Source organism: Triturus cristatus, chromosome 7 (genome assembly GCF_964204655.1).
Source record: "Triturus cristatus chromosome 7, aTriCri1.1, whole genome shotgun sequence".
NCBI classification, from domain to species: Eukaryota; Metazoa; Chordata; class Amphibia; order Caudata; family Salamandridae; genus Triturus; species Triturus cristatus.
In genome coordinates, this window is record NC_140590.1 from 1,867,299,143 (window position 1) to 1,867,323,688 (window position 24,546).

At 48.2% G+C, this 24,546-nt stretch overlaps 1 protein-coding gene across 1 annotated transcript in view; it reads left to right on the forward strand.

Annotated features, from left to right (window-relative positions):
* The window catches only part of LOC146813539 (uncharacterized), a 140,482-nt gene that overhangs the window by 22,175 nt on the left and 93,761 nt on the right, over window positions 1-24,546 (forward strand). Inside the window, exons 2-3 of the mRNA XM_085620302.1 lie at window positions 3,985-4,111; window positions 15,221-15,331. Coding sequence (XP_085476428.1) covers window positions 3,985-4,111; window positions 15,221-15,331 — 238 coding nt within the window. The remainder of the gene's footprint in view (window positions 1-3,984; window positions 4,112-15,220; window positions 15,332-24,546) is intronic.

The following is a 24,546-nucleotide window of genomic DNA, read 5'->3' on the forward strand; positions in this document are numbered from 1 at the left end:
TGCTCCAACTCAGGCAAAGAACTTTTCAACACAGTTAGAAAATTCACCAATCTAATGGCAGCCACCAAATGCATCATACCCTCACACGACCTCTGCGACGACCTTTCTAACTTTTTCCACATCGAAATACTCAAGATCTACGCTACCTTTGCACCCCAACCCACCATAGAAGACCCCATCACGCAACCTCCCACCCTTACCAGGAGCACCCACCTTCTGATGAACTGGAGCCCTCTCACCACAGAAGACATCACCAGAATTATACAGGCCATCCTTTCAGGGTACCCCACATACCCCTGCCCTCACCACATGTGCAACCTGTGAAGAACCCTGAGGAGCGCCAACCTCACTTTCACCATCATCAACTCTTCCATCCTTAGTGGAACCTTCCCGGATAGTTAGAAACACGCAACTGCAGCACAGAAATCTCCATCCTGGCAGTGACAGCCGACATCCGTTCCTTCGTAAACAGAGGGGAAACCTCCACTCTCGGCCTGCTCGACCTCTCAACAGCCTTCAACACTGTCTCCAGTGGCACCCTCATCGCCAGACTCCAGGACTCAGGAATTCAAAGGCCCGTCCTGAGTTGGATCACCACCTTATTCTCCAGCAGAACTCAAAAAGTTAGACTCTCCCCATACATCTCAGAACACAAGAATCTTGTCTGCGGTGTACCTCTGGGCTCCTCCCACAACCCAACCCTGTTCAACGTGTGCATGGCACCCCTCGCCCTCATCATAAGAGCCCAAGGCATCAACATTGTCTCCTATGCTGATGACACTCAACTCATCCTCTCCCTCACCGACAAGAACAACACCATGAGGACCAATTTCACCTCCTGCATGTCCAGTGCCTGAAACTAAACCCAGACAAAATAGAGATCCTGTTCTTTGGGAACAAGAGCTCCCCTTGGGATAACTCCTGATGGACACTTGGGTTCCATGCCCACCCCTACAGACCACGCCAGAAACATCAACATCACCTAGCCAACAAACTCACGATGAATAAACGGGTCAACGCTGTGATCACATCCTGCTGCCTCATCCTCAGAATGCTTCTCAAAATTTGGGAATGGCTCCCCCCTAGCACCAAAGACGCATGATCCCCCAGGTCCTCATAACCAGTAGACTTGACTCTTGCAACACACTCTACATCTGCACCTTCAACCACTCAAGCAAAGATTCCAGACAATCCCAAAACACAGCCACCAGACTCAGCCTAGACATTCTCAGATGCACATTCATCTCTCCCTACCTATCTGTACTACCCTGGCTACCCATCCAAAAATGTTGCCAATCAGAGCTGCTCATTCATACCTGCAGTCCTCCAGAACACCGGACCAGCATACCTCAGCGACCGACTTCAACTCCACCAACCTTCCAGACAGCTACGCTCTGCCTCTCTCTCTCCCGCGCACTGGTCCCCCTCATTCGCAGAAGCAAGTCAGGAGGGCGCTCCTTCATCACCGCCAAGAACTGAAATGAACTTCCTCAAGACATCAGGACAGCCACTTTACGTCTCCGCTTCAGCAGGAAAATAAAGACCTGGCTGTTCAGCTAGGAGCGCTGCCCAGCCTACGTTCCAGCTCAAGTGCCTTACCCTCACGGGTGATAAGCTGTGCCTTACAGAGCAACATAACCTAACATATTCTGGTGAGTCTAAAATCTGACAAAAGAGTGCTACAACAGAGGCAGGGTGAGTGCTGCAAGTTGCAAAAATGGCGTCTTCGAGACACCCGCTCAACTAGAGTTTATGTGGGTCCCAGACAGCTGGACATCAAAGCTGCCAAGTCATCCACCTGGCACGTGCTGAGGTCAGTTCCCGGTTGGTACTGTCACTATCTTAGGGTGTGCAAACCTCTCTCAAAAGTGGACCCGGTGGGGGCCTCACTCCCTGCCCCACATTGGCTGGTGCTGCCAAGGGGATTGCTGGATTTGCAGGCTTCAGTTGGTGTGCAGCTTCCGCTTGTGGCGCCAGCCGCTCACTCCTCACAGTAGGCCTTGATTCTCTGCTCAAGGCCATGGGTGGTCTCTCCCTCACCATGTGGCTACTGGCAGCCAGAGACTCTCTGCATTGAGGTTCTTAACAAGGCCCCTGGGTGCAGTTGTTGGCACTCCTCCACTGGTGGCAGGTCTCATCCGACTGGGCTGCGCTGCTTCAGGCGGGGGCAGCCTCGGACAACCCTCCTGACATCCTGTTCAGACGAAACTCTGCCGCGAGGCATCTGCCATCTTGTGCTACACGACCTCCAAGCGGCGCTCCCAGGCCACTAGCTTTCAATGTGCCAATGGCAGTCTGCCGGTTCCCCAGTCCACCAGCTGGCCCCGGATGGCTCTCGCTCTGATACACTGCTTTGCGGTGTTCTGTAGCTGGCTGAAATAGGATTTTGTCACGGCGGGCTGCCAGAGGAGCCGAGCAACGCGTCTCACGTGGCCGCCATCTTGGCCCCACCCCATCTATATGATAATTATGTTGTGAAGAAATACTAATGATGTTTTCCACCATTATGCCGTCTCTTAAACATCAGCAACGTGTCTCCTAATCTTCCTATTGTGTCAGCTCCTTACAGTCTGTCGTTGTGCGCTCACCTAATTCGAGATAAGTTGTTGAAATGCTTCCAGTTGGACCCTTTGTGCACTTTTTTTGCAGTATGGTTATTCACAAGCCTCTGAACTTTTTTCAAGCCTCAGTTGATGCTAATACAGCACAAAGAACTGGGTGTCCTAATCAAAAGTACATTGACCATTCCCTCAATGGAAATATTTCAGCCTTTGTTGCTTGCATATGATTTACCTTAAATAAATGACAAGACAAGAGGCGTTTGGCAAAACAGTAAAAGTTGGTTTAAACGCAGCAGCCTGGAAAGTATTGACAAAGATGCATCTCAAGACAGTCTCAGAGTACAGATTTACATTTTGTGGACATGAAAACACTTTGACATTCTTTGAAAAGCATCATAGTCCTAAATAAGAAAAACAAAATCTGATCAGGGGGACACAGATGGTGTTCTCCAACTCAGGGAGAGGTAGTTTAGGCCAGTCTGTGAGTGTCCAGATGTCCAGTGTGGTGAGCGTGTGATCACCTCATGCAGTGTGCTTGTCGTGTCCTGTTTGACGGAGTTCCTAACTACCTGTGGCTTCTAACTTTGTGGTATTTTGGGAACGCACGCCTTTGGCCAAATGTGTTTTATTGAGGCCCATCTCCTCGGTCCTGTTTGTGGTGTTACTGCCTATCTGTCGGATCGATCGGGGTTTTCACTGGGTGTGCGTTTGTCTTAGGGCTAAGTGCAACCCCACCTGTAACCTGTCAATCAGTAGGCTTGGGTTTGGGTCGCCGGCCTGTCTGACCACGTATCTCTGACTTGGGGTTGATGGGGAGGTCATCTTGGATGAATCCGACACCAAAGATATGACTTTGTGTGTGTGTGTGCATGTGTAACATGGCGGTCATGATATAATATGTGCCTATAATCTCCTTATTACACGCACAGTTGTTACATCGTACATCAACATTGCATTCACTAATAGTGATGTCATTATGCAGGCATAAGTTACGGTGTACATCGACATTGTATTTACTGGTATTGACATCACTATGCATGCATAGGTCCCAGGGTACATTGGCATTACGTTTACTGGTATTGATATCATTGTGCGTGCATAGATTACAGTGTAAATCAATATTGCATTTATCGGTACTGCTTCTGCTACGCCTGCATACATTAGTATGTACATTGACATCGTATGTATAAATCTCAACACCTTCTCCACAAGGTCACCAATGAATTGTGCTTCTACACTGACGGGTGCATTGTACATTTGCTGCACGTACCATACAATTTAGGATATTAGAGACATTTTCCTTATGTATGTTTCATCATGGTATTTCTCTGTTCCCCGCTGTAATTAGCAAACATTATTTTGGATTTCAAATATGTGTACCTAGAGTGTTTCTAAATCCTTGGTACCAACTTTGCTTTTCCAGACCCCTCTTACGTTCTGTGATGTGGCTGCCTATTTCTCTGAAGAGGAGTGGACGCTCTTACACAACTGGCAAAAGGAACTTTACAAGAACGTGATGAAGGAAATCCAGCAAGCCTTCAACTCTTTGGGTGAAGTTACAACTTGTGTCTTTGCTTCATAGCGTATGATGTATGGTTTTCATCCCTGTTCTCTGTTCATTAGTTATGATGAATTCGTTGATGTTGACCTTATGCTTGTCTTTGATTATTTTCAGCGCTCCGCTGCCTTATGGCTAGGTTCAACCTGTAGAAATACCATACACCTAGCTACGTACATACATGTATTTTTAAACTTGTATCTTCTGGATGCGATTGTTGTGGATTTCAGCTAACCTTTGTGTGGTAGTCTGTAGGAAGTGATGCAGAAGGGCTGTGGTTGCTAGTCCGTCTAATCAAGCTATTGTAGATTGAGAGAGGAAAGAGTTAGGGTAGATGGTTTGATGAGGACCATGTCACAGCTGAGGATGTCGATAGTCGTTCAGACTTGAGAAAAATTACATTGCCTGGGCAGGGAGAGTCATGGTGGATTGCTGTGTGTTTATGGTGATATGGGAGTGACCACCTCATCAAGGTAGGAGTCATCATATTGGAGCTTTATATAGAAGACGGTCTCCGGCAGATTTTATAGTGCACCCTGGGGTGGAAGATGAGTTTGTGTATGGCATAATAGTGGTGGAGACTGCAAAATGTGCCATGAGAGTGAAGACTTGGCTCATTTAAAGTTCAGTAGTAAATAAAAACCTAGCAATTTCTGAAGACAACTCTAGGTATAGAGTGGAATCCACCAGTCTCTATCATGTGGGGAACGTTGTAAAGGAAATTCAGCTGCTGTTTAGATTTTCTCCCAGGAATGGAATAATTTCCACATACCGCCAGACTCCAAAGGAAACCCCTTTGACGTTTCCTGGTGGTGAAACAAATAATCTGATATGCATGTGTGGGGATAATGGATGATGCTGCAAGAAAAGTTGCAGAAGTCCTTCGGGGGGGGGGGGTTGTTACTGTTTACAATTGCACTTTATAATGTGAGTCATTCACACAAAAATGGGAATACAGAAAAGATTTTGTCATGAACGCAATGTACCTTTTATGTTGGATGTTTTGTTCATCCAGAGGCAGGACTTACTCCCAGGAATTCAGTAGAAGGCACCTGATGAATATATCTTACTGTGATGTCTTGTTTTATTGGTGTTAGAAATGGGATTTCTGGTTGGCTAAGGCTTGCGCCAAAGCCAGGCAGAAACCACCACTCTAGTCAGGGCAACGAAGTTACACACCAAAGATAACCCCTGCTCACCGCCTTGGTAGCTTGGCACGAGCAGTGAGGCTTAGCCCGGAGCCAATGTGTAAAGCGTTTGCGCGCGCGCACACAGCAACAACACCCTAGGCCCACCACAAAAGAAACTCCACACAAGGTTATATATAAAAATAGCCTTTGTATTATAATAAGCACATTAGATAATAATCACACAATGTACACTGTGCCAACTGGCACTGGGCGGAATTTACAGGGGACTATTTACACAAGACCAGGCCAAAAGACCACCGTCAGAATCATCACAAATCACCAATTGTAAATGTAGAACATATAGTAAGTGTAGCGCACAACCAGTAATCACTGGTAATGTTAGGAACTTAGCATGAGATCCTGCAATGCAAAACAGTGGATGCATAAATCACTTTGCGCATGAACCTCCTTAGGCATAAAACTATATTAGGCCCAAACCTCATTGGCATCACACATACGCAATAGGCATTACAGTAGGCATCACAAGTGTAAAACCCTTGGGAAATAAATTGACATAAAAGACAGTGTGCCACAATCGGGGGCACAACGCACTGAATCTGGCCTCAGGCCAACTGGCCTCTCACAGGGGCTGAAATGCCCAATGTCCAGAATGTCTGGGCTGACTGCAAAAGCAGCGTAAGCACAGCACGCAGGGGCACAACCTAAACGTTGCAGCTGCCTACTAAGTGCTGGGCAGCTGTGACAATGAGCCTGGGCACCAGCGTGCCCCCTGAGCTCCTCTCTGGGGCTCTTCAACGAAACCTGCCCCCTCGTTGCAGCTGTCCGCTAACCGCGGAGCAGCTGGGAAGCAACCGATTAGCAACACAAGTGCCCCAATCAGGTCACGCACTCCCGGTGCCCCTTGAGCCCCTGTTATGATGCACGAGGGTGCGCCAGTCCCCAAAGAGGACACTGCCTCTAACTGTGGCCCTCACTCATCTGGGCCATCACCAGAAGGACGCTGTCCCATATAATGCCCCTGCTGCACGTGGGCTCAAATGGGGGACCGCTTTCCTAAAATGCTCTAGATCGTTGCAAGGGCGCTCCTCGAATCTCGCTCTAGCGCCCGCCCGCTGACAGCACCCCCCACCGGCTCTTCACCCGCTCCCGGCCTCACATAAGCAAAGCGCGGCTGGGAGCGTGTTACCTGGGGAGTTGCTCACAAAGCTGCTTCTTCCTGGGTAGGCGTCTGGCGAGACCAGAGTCCTTCTCTTCCGTGGAACCGGGACTTCGGGACTCTGCAGGGCTCTCGCCACACACGGGAGCCCTGCTGAGGAAGCCGCCACACGTCTTCACTACCGTGGTGCACCGGAGCGCGGGGTAGGCTCCCGTCGGCTTCCGGCTTCGTCCTTCGGTACAGGAGTGCGGGGTAGGCTCCCGTCCGCTTCCTGCTTTAAGCCCCGCCCAGGTCTCCACGAGGCTGCCTGACTTCCTGGTCCAGCCCGGGCTGTGGCGGTGATTTTTTCCTTTGCGAGAAATACGGGGTAGGCTCCCAAGTAAGCTACCAGAGGGGTGGGCTCCCGCTGTATTCAATTTGCCAAAAAGCGGCACAGATGCGGGGTTGGCACCCTCTCGAGAGGCACAAATGCGGGGTGGGCTCCCGCTATAAAAGCAGCAAAAAGCGGGAGAATCCTTACGTCGGAATTCCCTCGGAAATGATCGCAGCTCAGCGCTGCTTCCCAAAACGAAGGCGCTCCTCGGGACAGTCAAGCGCTCTTCAGCAAATAAATATAAAGCGCTCCTTGGTAAGGGAAGACAAGGCGCTCCTCCCAATAAGGCAAGGTTCAGGGAAAGTCTTGGGATGAAGGGGGGCAAAGGCAGGGCCCAGGCAGGCCAGCTCACAGGGCCCTCCAGCAGGGAGGCAGTCCCTAGTGGCGGTTCCTCCAGGCGCCCAGCAGCAGCAGCAGGCCCCCTTCAAGTCAGGAGCAACAGAAAACCAAATACATGGGGTCACAGCCCCTTCTTATACACACATTTCCTTTGTAACCAACTGTAGGGCATGGGGAGAACCAGTTACAACTGGTTCTGGGGCACTTTGTTTTGCTCAATCCCTCTCCCTATTCACAGGACAGGCTAGGGACATCAGACGCACCACAGGAGGTGGAGCCAGCATTGTGTAGGGAAGGCCCAGCCCTATTCAGGTCCCAGGTGCAACTCCTCCCTCCCATCTGCATGCAGATCTCTCTATTCACCACTGGGCTGACTCACCCTGACTCCTGGAATTCCCCACACCATCCAGCACCTGTCAATCACAAGCCAGACATGCACTCCACATCAGGCAGGCAGACACACAGCACGCAGAAGTGCCAACTTCTAGAAGTGGCACTTCTCCTATAGTTATAATAAATCCGCGCACATCATTGCGCAGCATTTATTCTTACGAGTTCGCACATACTAAACTTGACCCTGTACTCCTCTCACATCAGGAATTACCATGGACACACATATCCCCCATGCATTCCTATGGGAGGGCAGGCCAGTCTCCCTAAATGTAACACAGAGCGCAAGCACTTTACACTGGGACACAGTGCTAAAGTGCCTAGAGGCCTAAAACCACTAACACTACATAGGGACCAAGGTTAAGATAAATGCAAACAGTTTAGGGGTGAACCTGCCAAAAGGGCCAGGTCCAACAATTGGATTCTTTGGTGTGAGTGGAATAGACCCAGAGATACCTAATATCTTTCATAGATTAAGGGGTTTTGTTGAGTCGGTCAGCTGATACGTATATTGCTGTTGGTACTTTGCCATGAGCTTTATCAAGTCTTTAGACTAAAGCTTCAGTCCTCTAGGTCATGTTATTGAATGTGCAAAGGAGTTGTCACTCTGTCAATTGTAAGTCATGGCAACAAATTGTCTGCCGTTACGTCTGTGCGGAGGATGAGTTAATTGAAGCCGATGGATGTGTGAGTGGGCCTAGACTCCAAGATAAAGAGACTTGTAGGCCGTATGCGAGAAGGTGAAAGATATTGTGCTTTTGCATTTGTCGAGATGCCGCAGAGAGTGGATGGGCAGGAAGGGTGGAGAGGTAAGCACAGAACATCTCATCAGAGGGCGGAAAGATATCTGAAATTGGAATAGTCCATTCTTGTGGTAGCAACGAGGCCTCTTGTATCACATAGGCACATGCCAGGAGATATTTGCTGTGTGGGTGGCGAAGTGTCATTGTGGGTAGTGGGAAAAGGTGAGAGATATTGTGAGAACGCTTCCTTCTCTTTACACTAATACGCATCTGTTCGGTGCAGCTGGCTAAGCAGCAGCATTGCCTTATGAGGTGACCCTTTCCTGATTCGGTTCTTGGCTGGGAACTCAAGAGGGTCAACCTCTTAAAAGGTCTGATCTGGAGGTAAATACATGCTTTTATAAAAAATGGTAATTTCATCCCCAATGGCTTCTTCAGTATTGATGAGCAGGTCATAGCGAAGAGTATGTTGGCAAATGAAAGGAGCAAGCACCTTTTGGTGTTGGCGGGAGGGGAGCCCCCAGTAAAAAGTAGTTTCAGGGTACTATTGGAGCCTGTATGAATGCTGTATGAAGAGTTTGTAATGCCCAACAACTCTACAAACATTTCTCCACTGACTGCAGTAAGCATGTGTCCATGGAAAGTCACTCTTATTCTCCCTGTACGCTGACCTCACTCTCAAGGAACATATTGCCAGGATAACTGGAATTATGCAATTCTGAGGCCGTAACATTTTTCACATAATTTTGGATTTTCGACACTTGCCACATAATCCATCAACTGCTATATAATCTCGAAATTTTAACCAACCATTGTTGGATCAAAAGTTACTAAACACTGAGGAACATTTGTTACCACTCGCAGTGGTTAACCCTTCACAAACATTTTTAGGTCACCTTTCAGTTGCATATTGATGTGTTTGGGTGTTAAATTTATACTGAGGGGAAATTATTACCCATACACTGCTAACATGAGTAAAAATAACAAAAGAATAATGTTGGACCCGGCCTCGTGGCGTGGTCCCGAACCCTCCTACCCGACGGGGGCAGCCCCCACCCTTCGGGGTCCCCCTGGATTGTACCCCGCTACCCGCACCAGCCTTCGCGACGCGGCCTGCCCCGGCCTCCGTCCCAGCGAAGCCCCGACATCGGGGCGCCAAGACCCGACCAAGGGGGGTCGAGTGGCCACTCCACAGATCCCGGAGGAGGAGAGTTTCGATGGGGCCTCCAGCCGTCCCCCGACGCCTGGCTCCGATCGCCCTCCGGCCTCCCTAGGCGCTGGCTCCACCCCCCGCTGGGTGTCTGGACTCTCTCATCCCGGCCCCTCCGACTCCCCCAGGCGCGAGGGTCCGGACATCAAAGGGCTCCAGCCCTATATCTGGGGCCGCCCAAAACCAGGACGGCAGTTGTATCCTGGAGTCAAGAGCCCTGCTGATCGGATCGCGGCTGACCCTACGGAGAGAGAGACTCATTACCTGGAACTTGGAACTCGAGCCCTGCTGACTGCATCGCGGCTCCCCCCTTGCTGAGAAGAAGACCCTCACGGAACATCGGAGCCCTGCTGACCTCGTCGCGGCTCGACCTCGCAGAAGTAACCACCGGAGCCCTGCTGACCTCATCGCGGCTCGACCTCGCTTAGCTAACCATCGGAGCCCTGCTGACCTCGTCGCGGCTCGACCTCGCAGAAGTAACCATCGGAGCCCTGCTGACCTCGTCGCGGCTCGACCTCATCGAGGCAATCCTCCGAGCCCTGCGGACGACGTCCCAGCTCCCGGAAACCCCCCCAGCTCGAGGATTGAGAACTGGGCGCAGGGTGTTCCCGTACCAGGCTGGTTCTGAGACTGTCCCGCTACCCCATCCCTACAAGACTTTGAGACTCTTTTGGATCCCTCGATCCGCCTGTAAATATTGCCACAGAAATCTGCCTTGATTACCGATAAAGACTTGTGAGAATTGATACCCTGGTTGTGTCCCTTTGTGGCGGTGGGGTTGCTTGGCTGGTACGATCATAGGAGAAGGACCTCGCCCAGGAGGCTTCTCAGCGGCGCTCGGCTACTCGCCTACGGAACGGTGGCTCTCGGGGTGGTCAGCCCGACACCATCTGACTCCCCGGAGGGCGCCCTTCTAACAAATAAAGTAATGCTTTGCTTCTAATTTAGTGTTTGCTGCTGCATCTGTTGATCACTATTTCCCTGTTGTCTCCTCTTTCTCCACTTACTGCCGTCTTGCATTACTGTGTACTGTCGACTGCTCTATTACCTTTTGTTCAGTCCGTTTTCTTTAGAGTCCTGTACACTGCTAACATTACTAACAATAGCAAAATAATGAAGTAATGATTTGTTTATAATTTGCTGTTTGTTGTCTGCTACTGTGTCGGTTGTCCACTATTTCCTTGTTTTCTCCTCTTTTTCCACTCGCCGCCTTCTTGCAATACTGTTGACTGCTGTACTGCCACTGTATCTGCCTGATTAATAAAGTATTTTTCCCCGGATACTCTGTTATTTTCTTCTCGCCGGTCCTTCCAGCCTGTTTCACTCCTCTAGCTTCCTGCTTGCCCCACACACTGCCACCCAGCGCACATCCCTTCTCCTGGGACCTACTTAATGGAGGCCGCAGCACGTCTGCGCAGCAGACGTGCCAATGGCTCACCAAAGGCAAGCCCGTCCGCGCCTGGACCGCATCCAGTTCCAAGAACCCTGGCTCTCCTGCTACCTGCCAATACACCCTGATGAGCTCTGTGTCCTGGACCTCAGTCTCTTCAACAACATCTACTGCCACAACTTTCCTCATTGCACTGTTGGACCTTTTTCCTGCCGGCACTCTTTTTTCCTACAACACTGGAACACCTGTACGCACGATGACCACCACCACGCCAACCATGACTGCCCCTGAACAACTCCACTGTGTCCTGCTCAACGCACAATAACTTTGCAAGCCCACCATCGTGATCTGGTACGTTTCCTCCCTCACCCCAACTTCCTCTTCCTCACAGAGACCTGACTTAACCCAGCTTCCTCACGTGACTGCCTCAGCAATGCCCCTCGGCTTCAAGATAACACACTGAGACCGAATCAACAAACTGCACCACCAATGCAGGCGACACCACCCCAATCATGCGACACCTCAACTTCCAACTCCAAATCGATGGCAAAAACCACCATCAGAAGCACCCTCGCCTACATACCCCCTGGACCTTACCCCAACCTCTGCAACGCCATCCCCGAATTCATCACCCCGCTCCCCATAACTCCAAACACTACATCTTCTTCCGAGACCTCAATTTTCACCTTGACCGCCCCAACGGCACCAGAACCACCAACCTTCTCGAAAGCATGAACAACATTGGACTACTCCGCGACCTCACACTCACCACAGGACACGCACTCAGCACCATCTTCAGTGCCAGCAACAGTCAAGTACAGTCATGTCACCAAGCTCACGTAGACAGACCATTCCATTGTCCACTTCACCATTACAGGAGCCCCCAGCACCACGACCAAGCAGCTCGGCACCTCCCGTTGCAGCTGGTACAAAGTTTCAGCGAGCTTCCAACCCTGATGCCGCAACCAACCTAGAACTGGCTGTCAAGAACTTCTCCGCCTGGATCACCGAGTGCACCAACCGAGTCGCCCCTGTCAGGCACACTAAACCCAACAGATCCTCCAAACAGGCCAGTTGGTACACCATGTAACTCAGAACTACCAAATGCAACTGCAAACGACTGGAAAAGAAATAGCACGCCAGCAAGAAGCCCACAGACCAAGCAACATTCAAGGCATCGCTCAAAAAATACCACCTTCTCTTGAAGAAGACAAAAAAGGAGTACTTCTGCCAACCGCATTGAAGCCTGTTTCAACCACAGCAAAGAACACTTCCAACATAGTCAGAGTTCTCCAACCTCTAAGCCAACAAAAACATTACTCCCTTCCAGCAACTCTGTAATACCCTGGTGGATTTCTTGACAGCAAGTTCTTCACCATTTACAAGAACCTCGAACCCTGACTTTCTCAGCCATCTCCCTCCCACATGTTAACCCCGACCACCTGCTCACCACCTGGGCCCAGCTTGCCACACATGACACCACAGCCATCATGTACTCCGTCCACTCAAGTACCCATGGACCCCTGACCCCTGCCCCCGCCGCTTTTTCAACCTAGGGAGCAAGATGATTAGCAACAAGCTCACTGCCATCTTCAATGCATCTATCACCTCGGCCACCTTCCTTGAAGGATGCAAACAAAAATAAGTCAAACACCCTCCTCAGGAAACCTTCCGCTGGCCCCTGCGAACTCGAGAAATACCGTCCCATCTCCTTGCTCCTCTTTTCAGCCAAAGTCCTTGAAAAAGCCATCAACCGCCAACTCACCGAACACCTGGAGAATAACAACCTTCCTGACACCTCCCAAACTGGATTCCCAACCAGCCACAGCACCAAAACCGCCCTGATAGCTGCAACAGACTACATCAGAACCCTCCTTGAATGGGGAGAAACAATGGCCCTGATCGTCCACAAACTCAGCAGCATTTAACACCATGTCCCACCACATTCTCATCAGATGGCTTCCACCACATTGAAATCCAAGGAGACACCTCCAAATGTATTGCCTCCTTCCTCACCGGTGGAACCCAGAGAATCAACCTACTACCCTTCAACCCAAGAACATCATCTGCGGCGTCCCTCAAGGCTTGTCCCTCAGCCCTACACTGTTCAACACCCACATGACTCATTGGTCAACATCGTCAGAACACGTGGCTGAAACATCATATCCTACGCCAACGACATCCAACTCGGCCTCTCTGAAGATCCCTCCACCTCAATGGACAGCTTCCGTAGGTGCTTGGCAAACATTGCCAATTGGATGAAAGACAACTACCTAAAGCTCAACACAGACAAAACGGAAGCGCTGATCTTTGGGAACAAAACCTCCCCATGGAGAGATGCCTGGTGGCACTGCGAACTAGGACCCTCACCCACTCCTCATACCATACCCACAACCTTGGCATCATCCTGGACAGCAAGCTGTCTGTGAGAAGCCTGATCAAGGCAGTCTCCTCTGTCTGCTTCTCCACTCTCCTCATACTCCACAAGATCTTCAAATGGCTTTCCGTCCACACCAGACAAGCCGCCACCCAAGCCCTAGTCACCAGCTGACTTGAATATGACAATGCACTCTACGTAGGAACCGTCTCGCACCTCCTGAAAAGACTGCAGACCATACTGAAGTCAGCTTCCAGACTCCTAACCCGACCTCCTGAAGTGGACCCACATCAACCCCCCCCCCCACCACAGGAAGCTCCACTGGCTCCCCATATGGAAGGGCTGTCAATTCAAGAAGCCGATCCACACCTACAAAGTTCTGCACAACCAAGGACCAGCAGACAACAATCACTGCCTGAATTTCCACCAAGCCACCAGTGCTCTGCCTCACTCTCCCTTGCTCCCCCCCCTTCCCATCCGCCGGGGCAGCAGGGGAAGGAACTCCTTCTCCTACCTTCCGCGAAGTCCTGGAACGGCCTCCCCCTTTAACTCCGGACCTCAGCCTCGCTGCTGGAATTCAGGAAGACTCAAGACTTGATGTTCACCTGAACCCCCCCCAGCAACAGGGTTCTCTGCGCATGGATACTCTCATGGGTGATTAGCAGTGCTCTAGAAGTCCTGCTTGAGTAATAGTATCACAAAATGTGCGGCATTGCACCTCATAATTTGCCATTTGTTGCCACATTATAAAGCCATCCTGCTACATACTTTGGTACTCCTCTGCTGCATTATTGCAGTGGACCGCTTATTGCCAAGAAAATAAAAACTGCTTAGTTCCAGGTCTGTCTATACAAAAAGAGACAATTTCTTGCAGAAAGCCATTTCAGAACTGTTGTTCAAGCTCTTATACTTGCCTCCTGGTGGTGGCAAAATCCTTCTCCACAGCCTCCCAACACTGCACTCACCCACCTTTAAGAGTCTCCGACATACCACAGCATGCCTCATCAAGGACCAGAAGAAATATGATACACACTAGATTACAACAAAGTACCAGTCCACTGTGGCTCTTGGAAAGCAACTTCTTCTACAATCATTTATTATGTCTGTGTCTTTGACTCTGTAGAGTACTTTGCTGCCTCTTGGCTAGGTTTGCAATATATAAATACCACAGAGGGGGTGTGTGTGTGTAGGTGTGTGTGTGTGTGTGTGTGTGTGTGTGTGTAGGTGTGTGTGTGTGTGTGTGTGTGTGGGTGTGTGTGTGTGTGTGTGTGTGTGTAGGTGTGTGTGTGTGTGTAGGTGTGTGTGTGTGTGTAGGTGTGTGTGTAGGTGTGTGTGTGTAGGTGTGTGTGTGTGTAGGTGTGTGTGTGTAGGTGTGTGTGTGTGTGTAGGTGTGTGTGTAGGTAGGTGTGTGTGTGTGTGTAGGTAGGTGTGTGTGTAGGTAGGTGTGTGTGTAGGTGTAAGTGTAGGTAGGTGTGTGTGTAGGTGTAGGTAGTATGTTTACGTTTTTATATATATATATACATATATACACACACCTGAGAAAAAAACCTTCTCCTTGGTGGCCAGTGTTTTATTGACGCTGGAATTCGGGTGGATGTTAATGGTTACCCCGGCACATATGCCTATCCTTTCCTAGCCAGTTGTGTCCTTCGTTTTTTCTGCCTCTTAGGGAGGCGGTGGGTGCTCCTGTCTCCTACTAGTGGAAAATGTCCCTTGAGTAAGGGAAGGTCGGGCACGAGGCATTAGTGTATGAGAACCACATCAGGGAGTGGAATATGTTGAGTGTCAGTTCCTGAGAGGAGGCACAGTTTATTACCTGGAGGCTGGCACTTGAAACCACACCGTGGTATTTTAGTCAAGGCACCAAATATTTGGCAAAATAATTTTTCTCATTTTTCCATTCAATTGTTATTGTTGCATTTTGTCCTTTCACTATACCTTGCAATAATATCACATTTTCTGTTCATAACAGGTCCTCTGATTGCCACTTCTGTCTTTTCTTTAAGACCACAACCAAAGGATGACTTGTGCGCTGTGGGCATTCAGGACTTGGAAATAAGGGGCAGTGTTAATCCTCCTTCACGTGAGTAGTAAATGGAGGAGGGATCCATTGGTATCATGGAGAGAAGATTTGGGTTTTTTTTCCACACTTCGTGTTGTTTTGAATGTATAGATTGGGCCCTCGCCAGTTATTCAAGCGTGCCATGACTCTTGTGTGCTACTGACAAGGGACCATCTGGAACATGGTTCGTTCTCTCCCTCTCCCCCTCTCCTCCTCTTAGATACCGTATATAGGTTTCCAGATTTAAGTCCTTATATAGGCACAATTCGCATTGCCCATATTTAGGCATAGAAATCCTACCCTTATTTAGGCATTATCCATGCTAACCAAATACAGGCTTGGCCACCTACATCCATTCATCTTCCACCTACATCCATTCATCTACGTCACGAGTTCTTGGAAAACCAGACTCTTAAGCCTTTAGGACTTCCCCTTGCTTGGATATTGATTTCTCCAAGAACTCATTTAGTATGCATGAACATCTATTCCTTAGGGGTTCATTCATGACGTTCTTCTGCCCGACTTTTACGTCAATACTGGCATTCCTAAACACCTTCAAAGTATAAATATACCTTCACTTACCATGGCAAACCACGGTTGCATTCTGTCCATCAACTGTTTTTGCATTTGTCACCCAGAGTGGGACGGGTATGCCCAGACGTGGGTCCGTGCTCTCCATGCCACTGGAATCAAGCTATCCTGGCTGAAGAGAGGTGAAACCCCGAAACCGGTCTTAGGGTGCTTGTTTCCAGTCCGGGGAGGACCTGGCTTGGCAGTTCGGGCTGGACTGTTCCCATGAGGAACAGGGTCAAGACTGATTTGAATATGGCTGGGTGCAAACTGGAATGGCATGGTGAGCAAAAAAACGATGGATTTAGGCCCAGATCTCTGTACTGGGGTGAATCTATGACATTGTTCTGCATTCTGTCCATCAACTGTTGATTTTGCAAACCACGGTTCAACTGCATACTTGCACGACGCGGCTCGCCACGGCAAGTTCGGAAGGGAGTCAAGTCCCCACCTGACGCACTGACCAGACGCTGTCATCCTCCTCGCAGAGAACCCAGCTCCAGTGTTTCTGACTCCCCTTGTGGGGTCTTAGAGATCGAGACTCGGAAAGAGATTACAACCTCACTCATTCTAAGGTATGGAGCGGACTAGAACCTAGAGGGACTTTTGGCAAATCTTGGCAACTATAGCTAAACTAGACTATAGACAAACAGCACCTACTTCTTACCTCGTACTACACTTAGGTTAGGTACACTGGGGTAGAACTAGCTAGAAGCATCAGATGAGTATTAACATTTTGGCCTGCGTTATTTATGTATGTATTTTTATGAATATCTGTCATAGCTACAAACCATGCTGTTGCAGTATTATTTTATCTTACTGCTAACACTGTTCATATTTTACTTCGCATTCTGTCTTACGACTGTAGCAGTTCATATCTCTTGCACGAGAAATAAGACTGTTCAATAAACCCTTTTTATAGAAACACCCGTCTATCTATTTCTGTGTAACTCTGTAGAAACGAAGCATGCACGATTGACTTAGTGAAACTGTTATCTATTGTTTCCACAATTCTGAGATTGTTCCGATTCTAAGGGAAACAAAGTTGTCATGTTTATGCGGTTGTCAGAAACTAATTCCTTCTTGTTTATTCAAGAAGTTTCTAGTGACCTCTGAGTTAGCTGGCACACACAAGTAATTAAGTTTAATGTACTCAATAGAGACATATTGACCTCAGTCCTATGTCAAAACTATAGTGTATATCATTCCAATGCGCAGGGCCTATCGGGAATATAGGAACTACACTACACCCCTCTCTCTTTTTCTCTCACCCTCTCCCTCTTTCTCTCCCTCACTCTCTCCCTCCTCCCCCTCTCCCTCTCCTCTCCCTCACCCTCTCACCTTCTCCCTCCCCCTCTTTCTCTCTCTCTCTCCCTCCCTCTCCCTCTCTCTCTCCCCATCTGCCTCTCTCTCTCCCTCTCTGCCCCTCTCCCCATATTTCTTTCTCCCCCTCCCTTTTTCTCTTTCTCCCCCTCACTCTTTTTCTCTCTCCTCCTCTCCCTTTTTCTCTCTCCTCCTCTCCCTTTTTCTCTCTCCTCCTCTCCCTTTTTCTCTCTGTCCCCCTCCCTCTTTTTCTCTCTCCTCCTCTCCCTTTTTCTCTCCCCTCCTTTCCCTTTTTCTCTCTGTCCCCCTCTCCTTCTCTCTCCTCCTCTCCCTTTTTCTCTCTGTCCCCCCTCCCTCTTTTTCTCTCCCCCTCTTCCTCTCCCCCTTTTCCTCTCTCCCCCTCCCTCTCTCTCCCCATCTGTCTCTCTCCCCCTCTCCCTCTTTTTCTCTCCCCCTCTTCCTCTCTCCCCCTCCCTCTCTCCCCCTCCCTCTCTCTCCCCATTGGTCTCTCTCCCCCTCTCCCTCTTTTTCTCTCTGTCCCCCCCTCCCTCACTCTCTCTATCTTCCCCTCTCCCCCTCTCTCTTCCCCTCTCCCCCTCTCTCTTCCCCTCTCCCCCTCTCTCTTCCTCTCTCTCCCTCTCTCCCCTCCTCTCCCTCTCCCCCTCTCTCTCTCCCTCCCCCTCTCTCTATCTTTCTCTCTCTCTCTTCCGCTCACCCTCTCTCCCCCCTCGCCCTCTCTCCCCCGCCCCTTCTCTCCCCCTCTCCCTCTCTCTTGCCCTCTCTCTATCTTTCTCTCTCTCTCTCTCTCTCTCTCTCTCTCTCTCTCTCTCTCTCTCTCTCTTCCCCTCGCCCTCTCTCCCACTGCTCCCTCTCTCCCCCTCCCCTTCTCTCCCCCTCCCCTTCTCTCCCCCTCTCCCTATCTCTCCCCCCACTCCCTCTCTCTCCCCCCCACTCCCTCTCTCTCTCCCTCACTTAAGAAACCCCCCTCCTCCCATCCGCCCTCCCCCATGGAGCTTCCCAGCATTGAAATAAAAATGCACAACGCCTGCATGTGCTCTGTTTGCGACTTTGTGTCCTTTTAAGACTGCACAGCAAAAATTAATTAAAATGTGAGAGCAACTCCTTTACAATGGCCGTTCGCGGCAGTTTTTGCTTAGTCCTGTTAGGTTCAGGGTCATTGTCTACGTTATATAGGTGGTCTTTGATAGAAGTTCTTGTTGTGCTCCCTACTGGGCCCCACTCAATCTTTATGATCCAATTGTCCATGTGAGAGAGCCCCTGGATTGAAAGGCGTCCGTCATGCACTTGAATAGTTTGCAAATGGTCCAAAGTCTATTGCGTCCTCCTGTGCATTGCCTTCCAGCGAGGCTTAGTCCATTTGTACATGTTGTGCACTGAGCCTGAATTCCCAGATTCGAAGTACACTCAAGTCTGAGCATTTTAAACCAGTTGTTACTGTTCTCTGTCAGAAATGTTCTTGCATGAAACTCACATTTGCAGTTAGTGGTGTCCACATAGGAGAATGCAAACCAGTATTCCAAAATGATGGAACCACATAAGAAGCACAGCATTGTATGTATTTAAAAACTGCACAATATTCCAGGTCCAGAGTCAGTTTACAAATCAACATAAATGTATACAATCATACGAGTGCATGTGACGTGTAATGAAATGTTGTATAAGACCTCAAGTGCATGTGACATGTACTGAAATGGTGTCTAAGACCTCAAGTGCATGTGATGTGTTCTGAAATGTTGTCTAAGATCTCAGGTGCATGTGACATATACTGAAATGTTGTCTAAGACCTCAAGTGCATGCGACATGTACTGAAATGTTCTATAATACCTCAGGTGCATGTGACATGTACTGAAATGTTATATAAGACCTCAAGTGCATGTAACGTATACTGAAATGTTGTCTTAGACCTCAGGTGCATGTGACATATACTGACATGTTATATATATATATATACCTCAAGTGTCCAAAAATCAATGCTGTTGTAATGCCAATGATTATTCGACCTCCCTCTGTCTGGAGGTTATTCCGACATAGCGGAACAGCCCATGTCTGTTGTATGCAGGTCTAGTCAATACTCGAGTGGATCTGGACTTCTGTCATTGCCCGTTGGGCTAACATTATTTGAGGATTTTCAGTCGGAAGCGTCAACAATCTCACAGATTTCATTTTTAGAGGTGAGGTGTCAAGATGGCCCCCATGATTTTATCATCTCGGTAGAATGACTGAAATTCATTATAACAGCCAAATCTTGGAGGTTCAGGCAACAGTGGGACAGCGTACCAGCTCCCACCAGTCCATGGCTGGATGTGAAATCACGTCGGAGGGTATGACCAGATAAAGCAGGTGTTGTTAGGTCCTGTCCCTAAGCACCCATGTTTATATGCGATCCGCTGATGGTTTGACGATAACCTGATGTTTCGGTGATGCCATACTCTCACCGCAAAAGACCATAGTGAGGTGACTCCCAGTCTGCCCACTGGTAATCCCATAGACCTGAGGGTCCTGACCGGTACATTTCTGATCAGATGTCTGTGTTTCTGTACTGGAAGAACTTAAATATGTATCTTTCAGTGGCTCAGATGTTGTATGTGGTAACCTTTTCTCTTCCACCTGTGAGTGGCACGGCTGATGCCCGTTATTTTTCCAGCCGCAATCTAGCTACAGACCCATTACTCAACTATTTAAAAATATGTGCTCAGTGGATGCCACACAGTTCTTTTATTTTGAATTGGATTATTTACCCTCATAAGCTTAAATAGTAGGTCTGAGAATGCTTTGCAGCAACCAATGCAGACAGCAAGGGGCTCCTTACAGGGTTTCTGGTAGCCGTCCAAAGTTCACCACCCTGGAATTACTGATATCAGTGAGGAGCGTTAATTCCTGGGTGTAAGATTCCCTCCAGGGTGAAATTGTTTGTGCCGAGGATGAGGAATAAATGCAGAAACTGGTGGAGGTAAGGGGGTCCTACGTGGCAAAAGATTTACAGTTGTACGAAAATTAGGCACTTAAAGATGATGGGGAAAGCTGAGTAGAATCCTTTAATGGGAAGGTACATTACCCAATAAAGATCGTTTTCACTGTAATACTTCTCTGTACTTTTCTTTTTTATGTATAAAATTGCTTAACTTACATAGTTTCTTTGTATGCAGTACACCTTAACACCAGCCAAGGGCAACTCCCAGAACTGATGTAGCAAAACCAAACCTGGCTCTTCTTTACTGTAAAACAACACTTCACCTTGGATACTATCCCCAACGTCCTCATGTGCATTACACAGCATCAAAGCCACGGAGCTGACCAGGACTTAAGAGACATCCTGATTCCAACTGCAGCAGAACCCGTAAGACCCACCACGATGCACGGTCACATGACCAATACAGCTTTAAAGACATACTGCTTTCTAAGGATCTCCACAGCCTACACCCACCATCATACATACCGACCACTCAAGACCCACTACGATGCACGGTCACATGAACAATACTGCTTTCTAAGGATCTCCACAGCCTACACCCACCATCATACATACCGACCACTCAAGACCCACCACGATGCACGGTCACATGAACAATACTGCTTTCTAAGGATCTCCACAGCCTACACCCACCATCATACATACCGACCACTCAAGACCCACCGCGATGCACGGTCACATGAACAATACTGCTTTCTAAGGATCTCCACAGCCTACACCCATCATCATACATACTGACAACTCAAGACCCACCACGATGCACGGTCACATGAACAATACTGCTTTCTAAGGATCTCCACAGCCTACACCCACCATCATACATACCGACCACTCAGAACTAGTTCATATAAAAAAAATCACCCACCTGTGCAAATGGATGCCTCACACAATTCCCCTATATCAAGGTTAAGAAGTCTTGAAGCCAAACAATGTAAGGTTGTAACATGATGAAAATAACACTTCTGTTACCGAAGACTTTTTAACTGAAATAGCACTCGAGCCGACTACACATATGCCACCCCCATCTTTAGACTTCGATTCTAACATCACACCAACAATACCTTCCCACACCAGAACATGTAAAAGACACGGCAATTACCACAGAACTGAGCTTGCGTCACATATCGCCAATCACCCAAATGATCAGACCGCAAGCCTCACCACGGCGCACATCTGTCATAGCTCACTAACAATATAACACCTTGAGGACCGAAACAGTCACAACCTCATACTAAACAAGCATTTGCAATGCAATAGGTCTGGCATTTACGCGAGTTTGAGCTATTGGCATTGTAAATGACAATGCCTTTTATTTATGTTTTGGTTTTTAAAACATAAATCAACAATGCCAATAGCTTAAACTCACGTAAATGCGAGACCTATTGCATTGCAAATGCTTGTTAAACATGCCTGCACAACCCCCTCACCCAACAACAATGCCATTGGCGAGTCACTTGTCAGGCGTATGCCATAATATAGACATAGATCTTTAAATGGAGTATTACTTAACCTCTTCGACGCCGATGACGGAACGGTTCCGTCATGCACGTCGGTTGGGCTGTGCTTATGACGGAACCGTTCCGTCATGGCCCCGCCCGCGCTCGGAACTTTCAGCACCGCGCGGGAATCCGCGCAGCGCTGAAGAGGTTAACATGTGTATTTGCAAAGCACATGTTCACCCCCAACGAGTGTCTTGGCGCTGAATAGCAGATGTTTATTGTTACACAACTCAATGGTGCACTCATTTTATTGACCTCAAGTGGATGAAAGGCTGAGTGGACCCGCCAGGGCTTGAAGCTGTGATCATACAGGCCCTTGTAGTGAGTGCATTAGTCCACGGAGCCCCCGTTACCTCTGACAAATGTATTTTCATTATGGTTCTGTCTTATCAAAATCTTAATTAAACGGACACTAAAATTGTTTCTATATTTTATTTAAATAACTGCGTAAATAAGTATACACCATAAAACAAATTTACATGAAAACACTGCATTTTAGAACAAGAATAAATGCATCGATTTAAACTACACTAAGAATGCCTTCTTGTAACCCCCTATGTTTATTTTGCAAATCTGTTTTTATTGCTTTTTAGGTCTCGTTGGCGTTGCAGCGCGAAGCGCTGCGCCAACGAGAACTATTGTTGCCGAGATGTCTCTCAAGGGAGACAGACCGGGGCACGCGCAGCGATCGGGGTCTGTGGACGCGCTTCTGAGACGCGCTTGCGCAGACGCACACACACAGACACGCGCGCGCACTCACCCCACCGCATCCCCGACTGCCTAACGCGCGCGCACACACCTCGCCACCGAGATGCCTCTCAAGGGAGACAGACCAGGGCACCCTAAGACACGCAGCCGCGCCACTCCCACCATGACAGTCTCTGTCTCTCCTCACCTGCTGTCACACTGCAGCGGCGGCTCCTGCAGACGGCCACTGCACACCTCCATCGCCGCAGCCGGTCACTGCTGCACCAGCCGCTCCCCTTCACTCCCAATCCATAGCAGCTGCCTGGCTGGCCCAGTCTCGTAGGTGTCCCGCCCCCACTTCCGGCTTCCGGGAACGAACGAACTACAGCTCCCGGCGTACCTTGGGTCTACAGCTTCCGGCGCACACTGCGAGTGCTGCCTGTTCTTACTATGTGCTTGTTTTAAATGTGCCCACGCACGCTCAAGCCTTAAATGTTTTCAAAACCCATATTTCACATCGATGACACTATACAATTGAACACGTTTGAATGATATCCTTCTGGTAAATTCGTCCTGCACTCAGGTTCCTTGCCTTGGTCCGATTTCCATCTCGTTAGCTAATTAGGCTGTAAGTATGACAATGCATTTAAACAGTACTTTAATCAGCATTATCTCCATGAAAAACCCTCTTTGTTAGCGGAACAATGCCGAGAGTAGTTGCAAAACGACAGAGAAGCGCTTAACATGTCAAAACTTCTTTGCTAATATCTCAGCATTTTATAGAACGTAATTTAACATTTGTATATTGTTCACTACAATAAAAAAAACTGTTAATACGTTTGGTTATTAACCTATCTATTTTAATAGACATTTCCCACCTCGATAAAAGCGTTTAAAGCTACTTTACATGTTATATGTGCCTAAAATATGTGATAAAAAAATGCTGATTGTGGCGTGTATTATAGTCGAGGAATACTGTATCGAGGTCCTGGCAACGTACAATAATTGACCTCATTATTGTTACATAACACCCCCCCCCCCCCCACACTCTAAATATACTGTATGTTTAAATGTTCAGTTATCCAAGTTATAGAAGTGATGGCAGAACAGGAAGTTTTATGGAATGCGATTTTACACTTTTGAATTCATGAAACGAAGTAGCTGTACTGTTCTAAGCTATTCAGCGGCCCTCATTTTGTTTTCATTATAATTGTAACATTTGTATAAAATAGTTTGGGTACTTTTGTTGTGTATTTATTGTGCAGACGCGGACGAGAGACAGTGGCATTCTTTAAAAAAGAATGTTTGTTATGGAATGCGGACACGTTTCCCATTGACGTTTTGGGCCCAAATATTTTAGTCATTTTACCTTAGGCAAGGAAGCGTGTTTTCCAAATATCAAGTGTTATGCCCATGAATATGACTTTTATTCACGTTTGCCCAGGTAGAAATATTGAAAACACATACATTTTAGTTTGCATGATGGTTCAGTGAGCCCCAGTTCCAAAGGATGGCGAAGAAGTCTGAGCCACCCTTCCGAGATGGGAAATTGGGTGCTACACATTGGGTAAAAGTAACGCCTTTTAGACTGAGGCCTATTACAGCGCGCAGAAACGGAAGAAATAAAATATGAAGCGCTATGTTAAAATACCTTTTTGTATAGCAAATTCCATTCCTCAATTCCGAACCATAGAGTCCTTGTAGTGTGTAGTACACCATCGAAGTCATGAAATGTATTGGCATGCAAATGGCACATGATTATACATTTCCAATTTTGTTATTTTAATTTTCTCGACCTTTTCCTTATTTGTTGTTTAGTGTACTTTTCTGAATTGCGAATCCTACTACGTTTCAAGGAATGCAAGTACCTGAATGTAAAAAATAGGACTCTTTGAGGTATACAGGCCCTGGAAGTTTTTTCTAAGCCCAACACCTTTGAGTGTTTAAGTCACTTCGCTTCTCTCAACTCCTTCTGTGGGGGGTTAACATTCATACTTGCTTGCCCAGAAACACATGGTTCATCACCTCCCATGGCGTCCCCCCTGTTATGTGTGTTGTTACTCGGTAGGCTTTATTTACAGCCTCCAAGAGCACTATTTTCTCAAATAGCTTTGTCCTGCAGGCAGGACAGCGCACTCCTAATGCTTTTTAAAATGTTTATAGCA